Below are 22,696 nucleotides of genomic sequence, written 5' to 3'. Positions count from 1 at the left end.
CCCTCCCTCCTCCCAGAGCCGATGAGCAATTCTGCTGGGTTAGACATAAAAAGCATTTTTAAAGTGTGTTCCCCTGACCATTCAGAATGAAGATGGCTAAAGCTAACCTTGTCATTTACTTGATAGAACACTAGGTGGCAAAGTTCTAGGAAGAAACAAAACTTCACACATCATTTTTTATTTTGGTCCTTGGTCCCTAGGCCAGCTATTGTTTTGGCCTTTTAAATTTTATATTGTCAAATGAAACTAGGCTTCCTCTTTTTAAATGATAGCTTTGTTGCAACTTTGGCGAGGTAGTCCAGTAAAAAATATTTAGCAATTTTTTCTTTGAGACTCAATGCACTTTTTGTTTATTTTTTAGTGGCTTCTAGTCTTTATGAGTAAGCAGCCTCACATCACATAATACATATCAGCGTCTCATGGGGTCACTAAAGGAAGGAGGAAGTAAAATATAACTCCAAACCCTATAAGTAACCATGAATTCATTCCTATAGGTCCTGAAAGACACAGTCCTTCTAAAACTCATGACTAAGGAAAGCCAGGCATAGTCTGACATCTACCACATTTGCAGAGAGCAGGAATCAAAGAGGTCAGAGGAGGGATAGCTGGGGTCTTGAGCATGTAGGGAAAATCAACTCAAGAATTCTGAAGACACAAAGAGAAACAATTTCAATGAAATGGGGAAAACAGGAGTTGTCTGAGCAGACTGATGTGGATGCTCAAGAAATTCGCCCAAATTGAATTTTTTAAGGATTTGTAAAGAAAACAGAAACAAGGGAAGAGGGGCAGCTAAGTGGCACAATGGATAGAATACCAGGAGAATCTGGATTCAAAACCGGTCTCAGATAAGTCCTAGCTGGGTTATCCTGGGCAAGTCACCTACCCACTTTTGCCTTGTCTTCGCACTTCTGACTTGGAGTTGTTATTAACGCAGAAAGTAAGGCTTTAAAAAAGAAAAAGAAACAAGGATAGAGAAGTGATAAGAACAATGTCACAGACCTGCAGAAAGTACTGTTAGGTATGTTAAATCTCAAAAAGCTGAGGCTGATGAAGAAAGCTAAAAATGATCATTTAAAAGAGTTGTTATATAAAGAGAAAGAAAGATCAAAGAAAGGCTAGGAGCAATTGGGGTATTTTCTGGATGGAATGATGACAAGCACTGAGACAAAAGAAAGCAGAGTGCCTTCATTCTTATTACGCTCTTCTTTTCTTTGCCAAGGAGAATGACTTTTGGACAGGACAGTACAGAACACGGTATTGGCAATACCCAAGACAAGTAATGAGTTAGTGAGAAAGTACTTAGTTGAAGCATGATCAGTCAACTAGTAAACAATTAGTAAGTTTCTACTACATCACAGGGACTGTGTGAAGTGCTTTGGATATGAAGACAAACCTGATGAAGTCAGGTCACCTGGAGCAGATGAACTAAATTCTTGGGAAGAGAAAGCGCTGGCAGATGTGACTTCTATGGGGATATCACTGATATTTTTTGTTGTTGTTACACTAAAACCCTTACTTTATGACTTAGAATCAATACTATGTACTTATTCCAAGGCAGAAGAGCAGAAAGGGCTAGGCAATGGGGGTTAAGTGACTTATCCAAGGTCACACAGCTAAGAAGTATCTGAGGTCCGATTTGAACCAGGATCTCCCATCTCTAGGCCTGACTCTCAATCCAGAGCCACCTACCTGCCACTTGTCACTGATCTTTGAAAGTGAAAGATACCATAAGACTGAAGAAGGGTAAATTTCCTGAGTCTCCAAAAAATAGAAGAGAACAGAGTCTCCAAGCTATTGGTCAGTGAATCTGACTTTTATTCCTGGAGAAATTCTAGAACTGATCATTAAAGGCATAGGGAACATCTGAATAAAAAAAGTAATTGCAAAGACCCAGCCTAGTTTCATCAGATACAGGTCATCCCTAATTATATTTCTTTATCTGACAGGGTTATATAGACTTCATAATAGGTCAGGAGAATGCCACATGCTTACACTTGAACAGAGAATTTGATGGAAAATATTGCATTCATTTTGTACTGAAGATGGAGAGATGAGAGCTAAAAAGTAATAGTTGGATTTAGAACTAGTTGTTTGTATAGACTCAGAGGAGTGATTAATGGTTCAATATCAATTTGAAAGATCTTTAGTGCTATTCCCTAGGGATTTATATCTATGATCCTGTGCTGTTTATAATTTTTTAAAACATCAAAAGCTTAAACAAATGTGTAGCTGGCATGACTCCAATTTTCAGATAACAGAAAGCTGAGAACAGATGATAGAATGAATGGATGAAAGAATCAAGTTCTAGGTTAGCATATTGGACTGGATATAAGAAGATGAGATTCATTCAGGATAAATATAAAACTGTATTCTTTAGTTCACACAAGTAGAAGATTGTTGAGTCATCATTGGAGAGCAGTTTGTCTGAAAAAAAATTCTTTGTTGATGTTAATGGAGTACAAGCTTAATTTGAGTCAACAGCATTCTCTGGCAATCAAGAAGGTTAATGTAATAAAGGCTGTTTTGAGAAGCTTAACTCATAGGAATTAGGAGGTCATCATTTACATTCTGTCCTGATCCAACTACATCTGGAATGGTCTCCAGTTCTTGGCCTCAGGTCAAGGTAGACATCGATAAACTGGAGGACAGAGATGATGATAAATGCCTTTCTTCATATCTCCAGGACTTAGTATCCAAAGTGTTAGTAGGGAAAACATTTTTAAATGTTGAAAATATTTTGGTGGTATATTATTCTTTTGGATCTACTTATTTCATTCTGCATTAGTTTATGTTTCTTGAGGTATATTTATGGATTCTTCATACTCATCATTTCTTACTCTAAAGCAATATTCCATCACAAATAGTTTTTCAATCATTCACAAATAGGAAGCACTCCTTTCTTTTGAGTGTTTTGTGATTAGAGGGCTGAATACATATCTTGGTTTATAATGGATTTATGTTTTTGTCTTTGACTTCCTTGGGATCAAAGTATTGGAATTCCCAGCAAAAGATAACTAGCTGAAAGCTCTGAACAGCATAATTCCAAATGAGTACTCAGGGTGGATAGATCAATTTGTAGCTCCACCAATGATGTCTTAGTTTCTAGCTTTTCCCAGAACTTCCAACACTGAATATTTTTTTTTCTTTTGCCATCCTTGGTATTTTGCCTAGTGTGGGATGAAGTCTCAAATTTGTTTTATATGGAATGCAACTTCTTTTAAGAGATAACATGGCATAGTGGATAAAGTTTTAGATAGGACATCAAGAAGGCCTGATTTGGGGGCAGCAGGGTGGCTCAGTGGATTGAGAGCCAGGCCTAGAGATGGGAGGTCCTAGGTTCAAATTTGACTTCAGACACTTCCCAGCTGTGTGATCCTGGGCAAGTCATTTAATCACCATAGCTTAGCCCTTACCAATCTTCTGCCTTGGAGTCAATATTGGCTCCAAGACAGAAGGTTAAGGGTTTAAGAAAAAAAAAAAGGAGTGAATTTAAATCTGATATTTAATAGTTTTGCAAAACTAGGCAGTGCTCTCAAATGCTAACAATACTATTTGTATATATGCTTCTCTGTTTATACAGGATAGAAGGAAAAGCATCACTTTTTACATTGCAGATATAATTTCTATTGTTCATTGGGCCTGACTCCTTTAAATGACTTTTGACCTAATCCTAGGGAAAAAAAATTGTTCTTCACCTCTAAGTTTAATCTTGGTCTTCTTTTATATTTCTGAGATTAATTTAAGTCTTTAGAAATGAGTCTGTATGCATTTCAGCATGTAAACTTTGGTCATTTCTGAAGCACCAGAAGAGGGTATATGAATGAGCTCACTTTCAAGACTCAGGGAGACAAAGAATAATGTTTTCCCTAAATCCTAGGATAGATTTCCCTTGTCAGACTCATCTGATCTTTTGAAGTCGGGAATTTTCAGATTTTTGTATTTTGTATTCTCCAAGAAAATGTGGAATTTCTGACTCCTTCCTCACATGCCCTCAGCTCCTCCTCACCCTCCTGCCCCATCAACCACTGAGTAAACTTGCTTGAGATGATTTTGATATTTTTAAACACGTTGACAGATGAAGAGCTGCTGTTTGGTGGGATAGGGGTTTGGGGGTGTGGTCTTTTGGGGGGGGTATTAAATTCATTTTCAATGGGCTGGATTTGGATGAATTAGCAGAACTAAATTCCCACAGTAGAAAGCTACTTCATAGAGGATACTTATAATTTCTTTCTCATAAAAGTTATTTAGGTACTTTTAAACATATTTTTCCATGCTTCTCTGTGTTCAATATATTGTTTCTTACATCATTATACCTTTTTGCTGGGTAAGGAAGTAAGGAGGGCTATATCTAGGAATGGATGTGATATATAAATGAAAGGACAAAAAAAATTTAAAAGATAAGCCCAATTTGGGGAAATATTGCTTTTGAAGTGCCAGTAGAATATTGTAATAGAAATGCCCTTAGTCAACTGGAGATGTGAAGATCTAACCATGTCATTCCTCTGTTTGAACACCAGTGACTCCTTATCATCCCCAAGATCAAATGTAAAATCCTATTCACGATTCAAAATTCTTTTTAACTTAGGCCCCTTGTGCCTTTCTAGTCTTCTTATGCCTTACTCCTAACCACATATTCTTCTATCCAGTGACACTGGCCCCCTTGCTGTTCTAGGAAGACACTCTGTCTCTGAGCTCCAGTAATTTTCTCTGGCTGTCTTTCATGCCTGGAATGTCTTCTCCTGGATACCTATTGATTTCTCTGGCTTCTTTCAAGCTCCATTTAAAATATAATCTTTTGGGGGCAGCTGGGTAGCTCAGTGGATTAAGAGCCAGGTCTAGAGATGGGAGGTTCTAGGTTCAAATCTAGCCTCAGACATTTCCCAGCTGTGTGACTCTGGGCAAGTCATTTAACCCTCATTGTCTAGCCTTACCACTCTTCTGCCTTGGAACCAATATCTAGTATTGATTCCAAGACAGAAGGTAAAGGTTTTAATAATATATAATCTTGTCTTACAGAAAGCTTTTCCTGGCTCCTTTTAAGTCTACTGTCTTCTCTCTAGTATTTCCTATTCATCCTGTATTTAACTTGTTTGTGTGTTATCTCCCCAATTAAATTATAGATTTCTTAAGGGCGAAGAGTATCTTTTGCCACTTTTTGTGCCCTCAGGGCTTAGCACAGGGCGAAACACATCGGAGGCACTTAAAGCTGGTTGATTGATTGAATCAGGAACTCAGATAAGCATTCATACCTACAGATATAAATTTGGGAGTCTGAACCTAAGTGATTATACTGAGGAAGACAAAGCAGAGGGAGAGGTTCAAGGATATTCACATTAAGGGATACAGAGAGGGGAAAGATAGAGAAGTTAGTAATTTAGAGGGGCTGAGGAAAGCCAAGGGAGGAGAGGACACTCCCAAGAGGCTATTCAGTCCTGCTGAATGCTCTAGAGGAGGTAAAGAGGACAGATTGGACCACTGGACTTCACAATTAGGAGTGACTGTGGAGAGATCAATTTACAAAACAGGGCTGAGATTACAAAGCATAGAAGAAAGAGTAGAAGCATCAGATGTTGACATTTTCTAAAAAAATTAGCCATAGAGAAGAGGGAAAGAAAGAAAGAAGTTGTAGCTCAGGAAAGGTCCTTGGAAGAATGGCTATGGGAAGGTTTTTATAATTAAAAAAGGCATGGAGGAGTGACCTATGAGAAGATTGGAGCAGACCGTGAGGGGGATGTGATCTTGACTTTAGGAATAGCTCCTTAGTAAATCATAGCAGGAAAGAGAAGAAAACAGGCATTGTGCTGAGAAGTTGAAGGATGTTGAAAGGGAAATAAAAGATTCCCCAAGTTTGTGCTTTGGTCTTTTTAAAAAAACTAAAAACAAAAAAACTTTTACTCTCTGCCTTAGTAACAACTATAAGACAGAAGGGTATGGGCTGGGCCAAAGGGATTAAGTGACTTGCCTAAGGTCACAAAGCTAGAACATCACAGTTCTCCCAACTCTAGGTCTGGCACTCTATCCACTGGGCCACCTAGCTGCCCCTGGACTTCAGTCTTTGGCGAAGTAGGAGACCAAGAAATTAGCTGTAAGTAGGGGACCTAGGAGGAGTTTGGCATTTTTGCTGTTAAAGTGAGTCCAAAGGAGTAGATTAGAAGACTGTTGAGTAAAATCCAAGAGTTCAGCTGAGATTATGTAGCACTTGACTTGGGGTCAGAAAGTTCTGAGTTTTAATCCTGCCTTAAAAGCTACATAGCCCAAACAATTTCACTTCTCTCAGACTTAGTTTACTAATCTATAAAATCCATATCTATAGAATCTCGTCTATAGATAATAATAGCACCTACCTCCCAAGGTTGTTATGAGGATCAAATAGAAAATAATTATAAACTACTTAGCACAGTGACTGGCACGCAGTATAGTACAGTAACATATATAAATCTTAGTTATCATTATTCACTGTGATTTTGATCTCCTCTTAGTGTAGGTCCTTCTATGCTGCAACCAAATGGCCCAAATATTCTATTTTAGGTTGAAAGAAGACTTCACAGTGGTCTCTGAAAATACATGAATTCTCTATTAGTGAATTTAAAAAGGAAATCTCTATTTCTATTCTTTTTCTACTTCCTCTTTTCTCTTAACCACTGAGGACAGTCAAGGTTGGTGCAAGAACTACACACAATTGATTTTTGAATGACTACAACCTAGTTTACTTCGGTTAGTGAAGGGGAAGTGGCAATGCAGCATTCCATCTACTCTCTTATGATATAGATTTAGAACTGAGAGGACCTTAGAGATCATCTAGTTGACCTCCTTCATTCTATTAAGGTCCATAGGAATGAAATGATTTATACAAACCCACAGGCAACTGACTTCAAATATTGCCTTCGTTCTTTTCTACAGTGTTCCCATGACCATCATGGAGTAGCATCAGATTTTTGTTAATTTCTTAAGGCTGCCATTTTCTCTCCTGATAGTGGCAAGAATCTAGGTATGGTGATGTTTTATGCTTTATAAAGGATTATCCAATAGACTCAGATATCACATTTTTGCCTGATGTTATAGCATAAAGCTACCCTGGGATAGTCAAATTGCTGCAAAATGTTGGTAATGCTGTACACCAGCTATTTCTGGCCAGAATCTTTCAGACAATAGAGAAAGCCAAGGGGCAATATCATCATTACTATCACCTTACTCTTTAAGAAGAAAAGGAAAATTTTGATTGTGGCAGCTTCAGAAAACTTGTGATGCTTCTTTGGTATGTCTAGTCTTTTTTTTTTTTAATTGATCAAGACCTATTTCCATATTATTAATATTTGCATTTGGCATGTCATCTTAAATAAGACTCAAATATACATAAGAATACAGAAAATTAAATCGAGAGTTTTTCCTCCTACCCCATGCCTCAGATGAAAATGCTTCTTGGGATAATATTGTATCAGTTCCCCAATTTTGTCGTGTATGGGTGAAACTCGAAACTGATGTTACCAAAACATTTTATTTGACAGTGTTAGTCTTCAATGGCACATGTAGAGGGGAGGGCAATACAATTCCCATTCCAGATTTTTAAGAACCTCATTCCCCAAATCATCAATCCCTTCGCTGTTCCAGATTTCTCTGTGATATTAGGTGGGTGATTTTGTTGGAGCAACATTTGAGGCTTGATTCATTACTATAGAATCTGTAGAACTAAGGAATTTTGGCTACAATTTCATATGCTTTACAGAGCTTTGCAAGGGGAAATTATCATAACCTCTTCTGTAGCCCTGCAGGTCTACTTCCTTAAATGCTCCATAAAAAGGAGTAAGAAAGACAGTAAAACTCATTGTTACTTTATCTATGATTAGAGCTCAAAAAAAGAATAAATTCAGAGATACTAAGTCTCATTTTATCCTATTTTGGGGGGATAGGCATGGGGAAGGGCAGCAAAGAATGGGGGATAATAGTGAAAGAAGAAACTGAGGACAGAGTGTGGTGTTGGAATTTCATAGGTACCTAGATTTAGAGCAGGGAAGAACCTTAAGAGTCTATCACCTTCATTTTATGGGTGAGAAAATTAAGGTTCAGTGAAGTTATATGACTTGTTCACAGTCATCGAGACAGCACAGAACTGAAGTTTGAACCCAGGACTTTTGATATAAATTCAACACTTGTTGTTTCTCCACCACTAAGAGCTGCTCATTCCTGAGAAAGTTGGCAGTTCATCTACTGCCACAAGGGTGGAGGCATAATGCCATAGAATTAAATTACATTTCATTCTTCCAGCCTTTGAACTTGTCAGATTTGGATGTCTAGGTGGCAAGTTTCTTCCAAACTATTTTTACCCTGAGTTAGATATATTTGATGAAGACAAAGGGCAGAGGAAAAGGAGAAGTCAAAGTACATGATATAGGCAGAATTTTGGACAAGTTTAAAAATTGTTAACATTTTATTAGGTGCCCATGATATGCTTTACCATGTAAAATACAAATACAATTATGTCATCAGTGATATACTTTGTTAGGATAGGGCTCATTTACTCCAGGAATATTAAAATAGAATACCAACAACATCCCAAATTGCTATTACTGTTGTAGTGTTTGCCATGGAACGGGTGCCAATCTATTTTTGGCTCTGGGGAAGAAGATGGTTATACCCTTGGAGTTTCTAAATTTCTGAACTACCTGGGGAAGTGGGTCACTATCAGAAAGCTGACTAAAGGAAACTGTCAAACCTTGTGTTTTCACCCTTGCGTGTTATGCCATCATTTTGTTCACTTGGGCAGGATCACCCTTTATTATTCAACACACCATCCTAAAGTGTCCACCCTCTCTGGAGCAAGTCAGAAATCTTAGTCCATTAGCTAGGACTCTCAACAAGACAAATGTTAAGGCAGAAGAATGTTACCAAAAGATTCCTCAGTGTATAATAATGATGTGTGTACATAAAAATTCTCAATAAGTCAGTGTAGATATCAACATATCACTCAACCATCTACTTCAATCCCTGATTTTGTCTGTCAGTCATGAGGTATCTGATTCAAGATGACATTCCCAGAAGCCTGGAAGAGTTTTTAAAGAGGAAGAAAACTGGGTTGTCACATGGGAAGCAGAATGTTACTCTAGCATATGGGTCAGCCAGAAGAGTTCTAGGCAAGATAGAAGGAAACAAAATGGAGAAAAAGAAAAGATTTCTTGACTGATCAGGTCTTGTGTTTTTAGGAAAAGACTTAAGAAAATGAAAGAAGAAGTAATAAACGAAAAAAGTTGAAAGATAATGGGACCATAGAGAAATATCAGGAAGCCACGGATTCTCTTTTAGAGGTTTAGTTGGGATTGTCTTCACATTGTGAACTCTCTCCTACCCCTAAATTGTTGTGCAGAAATATAATCATGCTAAGATGAAAATAACAGTATTTATGGACACAATCAAGTAGATGAAAAAGGTACTGGCTGTGCAGATGCTGCTTAAATATAATACTTTACCTGTGAATATGGAATATGTGAAGATATGGCATCTGGAGGTGGTAACCATAGAATGTCTTAGGACATATTTTATAAAAACCCTGAGAAAGAATGGAAGCATAGAGAAAAAAATTGATTGACTACCCTTTCCCATTAGTCCCCAAAATTTAACAATGGAGTTCAGCAATCTATTTTGAAATCTGTGGAAAAAAGAAATGGAGTATTTTGAACTCATGAAAAGATATTTAGGCCTCTAAGTAATCCATTTCCTTTTTACTTTATTTCTGAAGTTATCAAGTTCATAAGTAGAATTGGAAATTATTCATTTTTATCCAAATGCTCTAGGGAATCAATGCAATTGGTCTTTTCACCTGCCATCTGTCCTTAAAAAAAAAAAAAGTTGACACTAGTTGAGGAGGCAACACACAAGGGAATTAAAAAAAAATGTCATCAAACCAGTGCATGTTGAAATAAAAACAATCAAACATAGACATATTAGGTATTTACATGGTAATCTGAGTGAAATGTTACAAGGGTGAGGCTTTTAGAAAAATCAATAAATGCTTATTATAATAGAAAAGTTTAGTAACCAAAAATATGTCTTTTCCCACCTTACACCACAGACAGTAAGCATAGTAATTCCTTAGAGCCTCAACTGCTAGCTATAAAGAGTCCCATACAAATCTCCAATTACTTAGACATTATAGGTTTGAATCATTAAAAACAAATCAATCATCCATTAAGGCAAAGTCTACAATGCAGTTAAAATTCAGCATAAAAATGTCTCTCTGATCACTGGAAGTGGCTAAAGAAAAAGTTTTTCCATTTTTTTCCCCCACAATGCAGTACAAAAAGTTCTTGTGAACACCATAATCTTACTGCTGTTTCTAATGCCCAAAATAATCAAATGCTATTGACGATTTTCATACATTGGGAATTATGGTTTGTCATTGAAACATAGCTCTTCCTTAGGATATAACACTGACATTTAAAAAATGAAAAATCTTGGTCCCTTTCCACTGAGGAAAAGTCTGTGGCTGAGCTGTCCCTGCAGCAGAATGGTGTTTTGGGATTAGGTTTTAAGGGAGGAGAGGAGGTATTTCTAAGTCACTGATTTCACCGTTATCATAGTTAGTTTGATGACATTTCCCTTTCTTTTTTGAGTGAGTACAAATCTATGGAAGAGACAAAGAATTCCTGCAGTGTGTAATCATTGATGGTGACTTTATAAAGAGTACATTTGGTCTGAAAATAGTTGTGCCACAATTTGCTGACATGGATCACATTTGAAAGTAATTATCACATTTCCACCTAGAAATACAGTCAGAGCATACATGTTTTAATTGGATCTATTCTTTTCCTTCTAAGTTTGGATTCATATGTTGGCTTAGACAGATAAGGTTACCAGCAGATGAGTAGTTTATCCTCTGGGCCAGTCATCCCCCATTTATTCTTTTCCATTCTGTTCTATCAGTCAAGAAGTGGGCATCTCTTTCTGGGTAAAGTATACAGATTCTTCCTGAGTTATTTCAGCCTTTACTTTCAGGAACCAGGCTCAGTGGCTGATCCAGGCACATTGAAATAACTTGTGCAACCAGTTTGTGTGTGTGTGTGAGTGTGTTTGTGTGTATGTGTGTTTAATGTGGCATCTGTCTATGCCAATTGGGAAAAAAGTATTCCTTTGTTCTAAGGCTGTTGTTGATATTGTCCTTCTGTTGCTGTGTAGTAGTCTTCCAGCACACTCTGTAAATAATCAAATGTTGGCCTTTCTTCTGCTCTCTCTTTCCAGCACATGCTCATGATGTCATAGAGCTCATTTGGACAGCTATCCATGCGTGGCATCCTGTATCCTTTCCCCAGAGCCATTATCACTTCAGCATTAGTTCTCCCTGAGGCAAACAAAACACACCGTTCAGATAACCAGTCTGAGTATGTCTGCTCTCGAGTACAGCAGTGTTCTCCAGCTACCCATGTCCTGCATCCATTAACATAAGCAAGTTTTAGAGGCTAAGGAGACTGCTCTGACAGACTAAAAATATACATTTTCACTCTTGGGTTTCCAAGGTAGTATTTAGCCTGCCAAATAATTCAGAATGAGGCACCAGGGAAATAAGACTGTGTGTGCCCCAAGAGCCGGCAAGGTTTATAGAAAGCAAGTCTTTTGTTCAGTCTCATACAATTTCCTTTAATGATTTGAGCTCATGTATACAGTAATTCATATATCTGGGGCATTTGTCCTCTCTCGTTCTCTCTCTCTCTCTCTCTCTCTCTCTCTTTCTCTCTCTCTCTCTCTCTCTCTCTCTCTCTCTTTCTCTCTCTCTCTCAGCCCACCCATTAGTTCTCAGCTGTAAAAACTCTTCTACTCTTCTCAATTCTCTTGGTCCTTTATCCTTCTTATTTACACTCTTAGGTTCTAGCAACATGGTCCAAGTCAAATCAAAGTTTGTAAAATTGCTTAGAAAAGTTAGGGGTGGCTAACTCACACAAACCAATCTAGGTCATTCAAACAAAGGTGGGTTCTTTTGATTGTTAGAATGAGTCCCAATTTACCAAATTTGGCAATGCTGGAGAGGACCTGAATTCACATCCTGGCTAGGTTACTTCCTACTTGTTTGACCTTAGGTAAACCATTTAACATCTCTAGTAAGTTTGGGCCTCTGGGCCTTGGTCTGATCATTTGTATAATGAGTACAGTTGGACTAGATGAACTCTCAGATCCTTTCCAGCTCAAAATTTATGATAGGTTTTCTTTTCTTTTTAAAATCTTTATTTTCCATCTCAGAATCAATACTGTGCACTGGTTCTAAGGCAGAAGGGTGGTAAGAGCTAGCAATGGTGGTTAGATGTCTTGCCTAGGGTCATACCACTTGGAAATGTCTTCTAAAGCATAGTCTCAGATCATCTTGGTGACATCAATTGTCTGTACATAATACGTTTCTATAAACTCATTGAGTCATCTTTTAACCAAAAAACCCCAACATCTGGAGATATGTGAGGTATGTGAGCTTGAATTCTGTTACATTATCTAAACTCAACCTTTTTCAAATTCAAAAAACTTCATACTCTGTCTGAAGTGTCTACTACTTGGATTTGGTGGTAAATGGCATAGCATGGCAAAGAGAGTTTCTCCAATAACCTTCTTACTAGAGCTATAAGAATTTAGGACAGACAGTCCAATCGCTAGGGATAACTGAAAAGCCATAATTGATTGGCTTTTGGCAGTGAGGTGACTCTTTACATTTCCACAATTTGGTTGTTTTTCCAAAATGGGTCATCCCTTACTTGAACAAGGGTCATGAGTATATGAGTGATAAGAGTGCTGAAGGGGAAGAAGTGAAAGGTATTTAGCAACTCAATTCAGCAAACCCTTATTAGAGGCCTACTATGTGCATGTCTATATATCTATATATACCTACAAAAGGTCTTTAAAAAATATATATGTACATACTTACAAATGGCATGTATTTTCAATTCATTTTTAAAAAGAAAAGCATATATGACAGCAATGGATTATTCCATAACTCATATTTTAACTCCATTTAATTTACAAAGTCTTGTGATACAAATATTATCATTCCCATTTTATAGATGAGGAAACTGTAGCTTTATAATGTTAAGTGGCTCATGTAGGCATACATGGCTGGGCACCAACTCAGGCTTCCTGACTAGAAATCCAGAGCAATTTCCAACATATCACAATACTCTAAAAATAAAAAAACCTGAATGTTGAGCACTGAGGAACTGGTCAATGGCCATGGCTCATATGTAGAAAGTCAATTGGGAGATCTCTCAAGGAGTAATTCATTTCTAAATATTTATCCTTCTTATCTCTCACCTTTCTAAATTTCATGCAGGTGACAAATGAATCTTCCTAATGTATAAATCTGACCTTGTCACACTTCTGTTAAAACAAAAAGCAACTTTCCTATTAGGAAAAGGTAATGACTGACATTTTCCTTAGGCTGATATTGAAGGCCTTTGGAATTTGGCATCATTTCAGTCTTCCTCATTCCCTCACACCATTTTCCTTTTTGCATTTTATATTCCAACCAAATTGGACTACCAGCTGTTTCCCAATCTCCTCCCTCCTGACTCAATGTATTTGCTCAGGTTATCTCCACTTGCTTAGAATTCATTCCCTCCTCACTGCCCACCTCTCTTCCTTCAAAGGCTCAGCTGAGGTATCATCTACTCTATGAAGAAGCCTTCCCTGAACTTTTCTACTCCATTAAAAGTTATCTCTTCCTCCTAGAGAGGGATTTTGTCCAGATCACTTGTCTGGATCACTTCTTTTCCCTCATCACATTCTATCTACCCTTATTAAATGACTACAAGTCCCTTGAGGGCAGGAATTGTGTCATTTTTTTATCCTCATATCTCATATATTCTTTTGCATATAGTTAAAATAAATTGTGGTTGATTTAAATCAAAGTGCTCAAGGGAAATCGTTTATAATTTGAAAGCTAGGGAAGTAAAAACAAAAACTTAGTATTTATATTTTCCCCACTTTTATAGTGCTTTATAAGAAATGTAGCTACAAAAGAGCTGGCAGAACTATTTCAGCTTCATTGGTGACGAGTTTTTGAAGCCCCCCCAGCCTCAATGTTTGCAACCATTGCTTCATTATTCAGATGTATTTGGTCAGTTGTGTTTCTCATTTTAAGCAGGCAATCCACCATCTACTTCTAGTGTTGGTGTTTGGTCCTTTGCTGGTTCCTATTCCATCTTAGCTGTTTTTTAAAATTGATTATGTAGCTTAAAAAAAAACAACTGTATACTGATGATGCATTTTTTCAGGACAAATGATGTGAAATGTTGGCTTAGAGTGTAAGCTTCTGAGGGTAAAGACAGTTCTACTCTGTATAAGGCCAGAATCAAATTAGAATGTTAGAACTGGAAAGGGCCTTAGAGATTATCATATCCAAACCCCTGCTTTTAGTACCTAGTCTGTGTAGCACTCAGCATGTGGTTAACAGCTCAGTTAACTAACGCCATCTCTTATCTCTTACACAGATTTGCCATCAGAGGTTCTTGGGTAAACTCTAAAAGCAGATTTGGGGGGGAGGGAAGTGTTTGAATAGTTTCTCACCCCAGTCTAATGCAGAATGTCATTGGGGATGTATGTACTCAAGCTAACTTCCTCTGGACACCACAAAAGTGATTAGGACCCTTGTAGGGAAGAAACCCCTGAGGGAGGCTACAGATATTTGTCTGGAAATGCCACGGGCTTTTAAATGTTATGATCCAAGAGACACTTTGAATAAATGTTTTAGATTTCTGGATAGTTGTTCTTATGGTGAAAGACTTTTGCCCACTCTTACCTCAGAGCTCATTCTGAATATTTACAGGATGGGAATTTACGAAGTGGAAAGCTTCACACAAATGTCAATGTAATGCCTGAAGCCCCTGGAGAAGGGGGGAACACTCACCACAGTGGTATTTTCAAGGCTTATGCTCTGCCCTGTCCTTTGTGTCTAGCTGATTCATTTGGACCAGCTTCAGAAGGAATGAATGCTTTTACTTCTGTTAAATTCTAGGTTTCCTGCTGTGGAGGTCTAATGTTCAATGTAATATGTGGATAACACCTGCATATTTGGTTGGGGTTTTCTCTTCCCCTTCTCTTCTAGGGTGTCTCTGGTTAAGAAAATAAGGTCGGGAGGCTCCCATGGAAGTTACTTCCTCCTAAGGGTTTTCTTCTCCACCTCCCCCCCCCCAAAAGCTCTTTCCTTCATCATTCATATGTGTCCTCCTACATCCATTTTTTGGAAGTTATTTCTTTCTTTGGCAGCAGCCTCTGAGTACTCGGACAGAGCAAACACAGCTGGGAGGTTGAAGTCCTGACATGCTGTCACAGCTGATTTGCCACATGGAAGGAAAGGAATATTCCAGCTGATTCTGTTTAAAGAGCATTTACTCTGGGATTAAAAGACTTGGGTTCAAATCCTACTATTGATCTTTTTTTTTTTTTAAGCCCTTACCTTCTTCTTAGAACCAATATGGTTTAGGAAGTGGGGAGTTAAGTGACTTGCCCAGGGTCACACAGCTAGGAAGTTGCCTGAGGCCAGATTTGAACCTGGGACCTTCCATCCTTTCATCTGGCTTTCAGCCCACTGAGTCATCCAGCTGCTCTCTACTATTGATCTTTACTAACCACATATTCAGTTTTCCTGGTCTCAGTCTTCTCATCTGTAAAATGAGTGGGTTAGACTTGATGGCCTCTGAGATCCCTTCTAGTTCAAGGCAGCTAGATGGCACAGTGGGTAAGAAGGTTCAACTTGGAGTGAGGAAGACAGTTCAAATCCCACCTAAGATACTAGTGGTATAATCCTGGGTAAGTCCTTTAACTTCCCTTAGCCTCAGTCTCTTCATAGGAAAAGTAGGGATACCTACCTCAAGGCTGTTGTGAAGATCAAATAAGATAACATTTGCTTTGAAAACAAAGTGCTCTATCAAGGCTAGCCATGATTAAATTTACTGCCCTAAATGTGCTTGTAGAAGGCCACCCTTTTCACATAAATCAGAAAAGCATGGAGCTTGCATACAGAGAAAAGAGACAGGAGGGAGAGGAAGAAGATGAACAAACATGACAGTGATAGTAACAGACTAAAGATGGAATAATGTAGAGATAGGACAGGAAACACTTCAACTGAGAAGTCTGACAAATAGGCTCCTAAGCTCAGGAACCTCTAAGTATTCATTTGAGTAACCTTTACTCCCAGTGTATATGTCCCAGAGCAGTACTATATCATGTTATAAGAGAAAAGACTTTAAGAGAAATGGGATCTCCCATGCAAGCACTGATCAGGACTTCTAATCCCATAATAATATTAAAGATTCCACTTTTAATATCACTGGTGCTTGGAATGTTGTTTAAAATAAATAGATGAAGGAAAACTCAGAGGAAATGGTGGTCTGGTGTTATGTTAGCAGAAATATTATTATTTTCTTCTCATGAAGCCTTTGAAAACTCGAGTAAGAATTTTCTCCCAAACCATCCCAGCATTGATCCTAGAGCTGGAAGGGATCTTGAGGTACCTCGAGTCCACATCCCTCATTTTATGGACAAAGAAAATGAGGCTTGTTGAGACTCAGTGATTTGACCAAGGTATCAGCAATGGTATTTAAGCCCAGTCCTCTAACTCTGGGGTTTGTGCTTTTCCCATTGTACCATTTTTTTTTTGGTGCACCATGTATAAAAATGTGAAATAGAACGTTAGGTGGAAGTTGACAAGGAGATGCCTGTCTGGGCCATTGTGACTGGTGCAGAAATCACAGAGCATGTTTTGAATGGTGTTGAGAAACTGAAAGACCCTGAGAGCAAGAATAAAGAAGTAGAAACCTTTGAGAAGCTGAAGGAGATTTGGCCTTTGACTTGCTAAACAGTCTTGCAGAAATGGAGTCATAGTCTGCTGTCCAAGAGATCACAAAGTTACATATTTTTCTTTCCCCTTAATAAAAAAGGCAAGTGTGCAGAGAAATTCCTTTTTCCCTGTTTTTTTTTTTAAGAAATCAAGTTTCAGGACTATTAATATCAGTGCCCATTCAACCCTCTTCTATCTATGTATGCATTTTACAATAAGATGATGACTCCAAATAATTAATTAAAGGTTAAGTAAGGCTCCATATTCTCTGCTTAAAAGGAAAGGAAGCCTGTAGCTCATTTTATTTTTTTTTTTTTTTTTGGACCTTTACAAGGGCTAGGCAAGCTAGGTAAAATGCCTTACCCAGGGTCACATAGCTAACAAGTGTCTGTGGTTAGATTTGAACCTTGGCCCTCCCAGTTCCAAGCCTGGTGCTCTATTGTGCCACCTAGTTTCTCCTATTTCTCATTTTATTTTTTTTTAAACCCTTACCTTTCAGTATTGGTTCCAAGGCAGAAGAGCAGCCAGCGGTAGGCCAACTAAGTTAAGTCTGGTTCTCTATCCACTGTGCCACCTAGCTACCCTATTTCTCATTGCAGAAAGATTTTCTACAATAATAAGGTACAAAATTATAACACTTAAAGAATTAGTCTTTAGCTAATTGGAAAAATTGGGTATCTAGAACAACTCAATACTTCCAAAGTTTCAGTTAATTCCTTCTTAGTGTTTGAGTCTTGTTGCTACAATTACAAGCCCAAGGTGTTGCCTTATTTATTTTAAACAGAATGGGAAGGATGCTGGTAGTCACTGAATCTCAGAGTCAGAAAGGTTTTCAAGGTCACCCAGGCCAACCTATGCCTGAACAAAAATTCCCTTCATAATAAGCCAATCCCCAATATACTTTTTGAATTCTGTTCTATTCCCTTGCTCCTTTAATTGATTTTTCCTTTCCCACACATTCCAGGAAGCAAAACAGCAGCTTATGAAAGAATGAATACAACTGGATGAATAATAAAGAGGCTTACAGTACCTGGATAGGGAACTTTCCCATAGGTTATAATTTCATATATGAGAATTCCAAAGGACCATACATCTGATTTAATAGAAAAGGATCCAAAGTTTATTGCCTCTGGAGCTGTCCACTTAATAGGGAATTTTGCACCTACAAAACAAGATGTTTAGTTATGAGCAACGGGAACATTTTTTTCACCCATATCTGGAAAATGCTTGTTTCAAAAATGTTTATATTTTTATAAATACCTTTTAAATGTATACCACTAGAGACATTAGCTCCCTTAAACTCTCACAAAAGACTGACCAACCCTTTTACCTTATAGGCAGGAAAACCAATTTGTGGATTAGTTAAGGGCTATTCTAGATATATTAGTTAAGAACTATACTTCTTGGCAAAGCTTAGGACTTCCATTGCCACAAATGACTTCTATGTAAGGAATAAAAACTAAAGAGTTAGGAGGAGGATGTTTTTATATCCATGAAGGTCAACATAGGTCAGAGTTAGCTTGGGTAGAACAGTTAATGTTTTTCTGCTGTCAGCAAATCAAAGGATTTAGTCTTGGACTATATAATCTAGAGCACTAGGGAAACACTGAAGATGATGGAGCTTCAGTAAATATATTTTGCAGAGAGCTAAGCCTTCAGAGAGAAGGGAGTTCTTATTTATATGATAGAACTCAATGAAATATGAAAGAATGAAACTTGAAAGATTCAGTGTGAGTCTAAAGCCTCTTTTGAAGGGCAGTCTTCATACTGAGTCTACTTCATCAGACTCCATTCAGCTACGATTTGTACCAGTTCCACCTTTCAAACTTGATTAAGTATAGGAGTGGAGAGTCAGACAAAGTATTTACAATGACCAGGTCTTGGTGTAGGCAAAGAATGCTCTTTCAACAAAACAGAGGCAGATATAGAGCAAATTATGACCGTATTTTGAAATTTTTCTTTATCAGTTCTTTAAGTAGGGCCAATTTTTCCAAATGGCATCAGAAACAAATACATATGGGAGACATGCTTTTAAATTATAAGAGAAACAATCTGAGCCAACTTAGATGACTATCAAATTAGTTTCTGTCCCTTTCAGTAGAGAAAAAGTAATGAAAAAAATCAATCCTTATATTGTTCATGGAGGGGAATGTCAGAATCCAAAGTATCATAGAAGATTACTGTTAAAACGAGAGTAATTTTGTCCTAAACATCACCTCCATCCTTATTTTTCTAACCTACATCTTATTGATAACAATAGAGAGCACTCAAAAACAGGACTGAGCAGAGCATGCTGTACAAACAAAGGATTACTCAAGTTTTGTTGTCAATTTTTTAATGTTAGAAATTGATTTCTAGTCTTTGATCCTTAATTATTTTCATAACCTGAAGCAGGCTATGAAAGCAGATTAATTCACAACATTATGCTGAATTAAATGAGCATTATGGTGATAACTTTACATTTTCCTTTCTAATATAAAAGCTGGTCTAAATTATGCTTCTGGAGATAGCCTTAATGTCACTAACATTTCCTCTGGTGTTGAAGAAAAGACTACTTTTCTATCTAATTAAGAAAAAGATTCACCATGTAATGCCAAAAAAAAAATCAAATTTTGTGAAGAACATTATTGTTGGTTTGTTTAATTAGAGAGAAAATTGGAGTTTGAATAAAGTTTCTAGTTAAAATCATCTGGAGTCAATCAGGATGGCAATGAAAAAGTAACTTATGACTTATCAGAATGGCAAATTAAACAATTGCAGTACATTAATATTTGATAAATTTGTTAAATATTTGATAAACCAAAAATTTGATAAACCAAAAATATTTGATAAACCAATACTTTAAAAAATGGTAGTCACAGGAAATCAGGAAAATCCTCACCATACCTTCCCTTGCTTTATATTCATCATCTCTAATTATTCGAGCAAGGCCAAAATCAGCAATCTTGCATATCAGTGACTCAGAGACGAGAACATTAGCTGCTCTTAGGTCTCGATGGATGTAGTTCTTCCTCTCAAGGAAGGCCATTCCTTCTGCTATCTGTAATGAAAAGAAGAGCTCTCATTTTCTGTCATTAGTCCATTATGCAGGACCAGAAGGGGGAAAAAATGTATCCACTTCAATGCCAGAATCTTATTGTCAATAGACAAACCAGAATTGATGTTTTAAGGGCTTTTTGAAATACTCTTTAACATTTTAATGAAGATAAATTTTTTCCCTCTTAATGGCAACACTGCCTTTTTGTTGTTTCAAAGAATTTCCAAAAACAAAGTGACAATCTTCAAGCTACCTCTTCAAAAGAAATGCTCGGATGACTCCATTTTGCAAATGAGATGGCGGAAGCAGAGATGTTGTGTGAGTAACCAATAGAAACAAATGAATGGACACAGGACCAAAATAGGTCCATCTCAGCACCATTTCCTTAATAGTATGGAGATTATATGTTTGATAGTATCTCCAGCTCTTTGTCTTTTAAAAACTATTATGGTGGGGACAACTGGGTGGCTCAGTGTATTGAGAGCCAGGCCTAGAGATGGGAGGTCCTGGGTTCAAATCTGGCATCAGACACTTCCTAGCTGTGTGACCCTGGGCAAGTCACTTCACCCCCATTGCCTAGCCCTTACTGCTCTTCTGCCTTGGAACCAATACTCAGTATTTATTATAAGACAGAAGGTAAGGGTTTATATTTTTTTAAAAAGATAAAAAAAATAAAAACTATTATGGTTCCCCTATTTGAATAGATTTTAGTTTGACAGAGAAAAGGAACAGAGACTGAGCATTTCAATAAAATTATAAGATTAGATATAGAATTGTTATTGCAGATTTACCTTATGGCAACAATAATATTTTTAAAAATCCCAAACCTCAGAACTCTGATCAAAGCAGTAACTTCAAATGGCATATAATAAAACACAACTTCCACTTGTTGAGAGGTAATGAATTTGAGATATACCCTCTCAGACATGGCTTATAAATTTATAAATTTTGCTATGTGAAAAGAAATATCTTAGAATATCAATAAAACCTATTTAAATAAAAAGTTTAGGAAAGTACAAAAAGGGAATCAGATAGAGTAATTTTAATTACCACCCTGTTAAATTTAATATGTATAAACTTTTTTAAAAACTATGCATAGTTTAGTGTCTTATCAAAACCTTTTAGTTCTTATATATATACATATATTTACACATATATACATATATCTTGAGATGTATGTGTTGAGGATTAAGTTTCTATTAAAAAACCCAATATTACAAAAAAAAAGGCTTCATTTCCAAAATATGATTTCCAAGAACAATGGTACTAATCTGAAAGTTAAATGGCTTTAAGCCTTAGAAGAATGTGTTGAGCTCACTGAGAGACAAACTACCAATTAGTTGGCTTACTGTAATTCAATTTAATGAAATACTTATTAAGAATCTGCTATAGGGGGCAACTAGGTAGTTCAGTGAATTGAGAGCCAGGTGTAGAGACAGGAGGTCCTGGGTTCAAATTTAACTTAAGATACTTCCTAGCAGTGTGACCCTGGACAAGTCATTTAACCCCCTTTGCCTAGCCCTTACTGCAATTCTATTTTGGAACCATGACACAGTATTGATTTTGAAAGTTAAAGGATTAAAAAAATACATTTGCTATAATATATGGTTTAGAAGTTCCTAATATTCTCTGAATTGCTTTTGTTTTGGTATTAGTAAGATCCATGATCCCCAACCCATAAAAGAAATCTACTGGGGCAAGTAGGTGGCTCAGTGGATTCAGAGCCAGGGCTAGAGATGGGAGGTACTGAGTTCAAATCTGGACACAGACACTTTCTAGTTATGTGACCACTTAACCCCCATTGCCTAACCTTTACCACTCTTCTGCCTTGGAACCAATACCCAGTATTGATTGAAAGAAAGAAAGAAAGAAAGAAAGAAAGAAAGAAAGAAAGAAAGGGAGGGAAGGAGAGAGGGAAGGAGGAAGGAATGGAAAGAAGGAATAAGGAAAGAAGGAAGGAAAAAAATCTACTCTATACAAGACATTAAGAATGTAAGTTTGAACGTGATATGAACCATTAAATATCCAATGGGTATATTCTGAGAGGGTATTGACTTAACATGTATAGAAATAAATAATATAGAGGATAAGGAAGATATCCCAAGTATTATAAAAAAATTGAGGAGAAAGAAAGATCACTTTTGTCTAGAGGATGGGGAGTGAGGATGGAGGTGGAAATGATACCTAAACTTGAAAGAAAAGTTTTAGGTGATGATTTTATCCATAATATACTATTTTTTGCGCGAATTCACCCCAATTAAATATATCTAAATGTCATATCTTAATACACAGTGCACAATTTAATTTATGAGCAACTGTTTGACAATTAAATTTATACATTTATTTTTAATACTTCCATAGAAATTATAGTTCCTATCTAAATGACCTTATTCTGCTTATCTAAGAAGAAAAGACAGAAAATAGGGTCACTGTGTATAATTAGAGGGCTCACCTATGCCTGGTACTTGCAACAACCTAACATAACTTTATGACCTCACGTGAGATCACTGACCACTTCTGATATATATAAAAATAGTTTAAAAGATTCCAAAAAGGAGACTATATTTATTTGTTTAGACACACACATAGCTATGTATATTTATTTATTTAGACACACATACAAAAACATATTGTCACACATATATGCTCTTGCAGTTCTTGTAATTTAGAGTTGGTGACTTTTTTTGTTCATGTGTCTGAACTTATTTTGAAAATTGAATTGTAACAAAAAATTACACTGGGTATGACCAAGCTGGAAAGACTTGGTTTTGGAATAGCTCTGACAGCAGACTGTGTCTTGCTACCTAAGCATCAATCTGGTTAATTATGGTCCTGGTAATGTATGTTAACTGAAAATC

The 22,696-nt window shown here is 37.0% G+C and overlaps 1 protein-coding gene and 1 long non-coding RNA gene across 16 annotated transcripts in view; one reads left to right on the top strand and one right to left on the bottom strand.

The window, feature by feature from the left end:
- The window catches only part of LOC103098883 (uncharacterized), a 110,730-nt gene that overhangs the window by 40,933 nt on the left and 47,101 nt on the right, over nucleotides 1-22,696 (top strand). The window contains exon 3 of one of the 7 annotated variants that reach the window (XR_008917722.1): nucleotides 20,057-20,156. The exons of the other annotated variants lie outside the window; for them this stretch is intronic. This is a non-coding gene — a long non-coding RNA (uncharacterized LOC103098883). The remainder of the gene's footprint in view (nucleotides 1-20,056; nucleotides 20,157-22,696) is intronic. 7 annotated transcript variants of the gene reach the window in all.
- The window catches only part of LYN (LYN proto-oncogene, Src family tyrosine kinase), a 221,729-nt gene continuing 207,428 nt past the window's right edge, over nucleotides 8,396-22,696 (bottom strand). For all 9 annotated transcript variants that reach the window (XM_056823928.1, XM_056823927.1, XM_007487109.3 and 6 more), the window contains 3 exons: nucleotides 19,688-19,841; nucleotides 17,832-17,963; nucleotides 8,396-11,329 (listed from right to left, as the gene is read on the bottom strand). In XM_056823928.1, coding sequence (XP_056679906.1) covers nucleotides 11,127-11,329; nucleotides 17,832-17,963; nucleotides 19,688-19,841 — 489 coding nt within the window. In that variant the 3' untranslated portion in view covers nucleotides 8,396-11,126. The remainder of the gene's footprint in view (nucleotides 11,330-17,831; nucleotides 17,964-19,687; nucleotides 19,842-22,696) is intronic.

The sequence above is a fragment of the Monodelphis domestica genome, chromosome 3 (assembly GCF_027887165.1).
Source record: "Monodelphis domestica isolate mMonDom1 chromosome 3, mMonDom1.pri, whole genome shotgun sequence".
NCBI lineage: Eukaryota > Metazoa > Chordata > Mammalia > Didelphimorphia > Didelphidae > Monodelphis > Monodelphis domestica.
The sequence above is the reverse complement of the archived record's forward strand: the minus strand, read 5'-3'. Positions and strand labels throughout refer to the sequence as shown.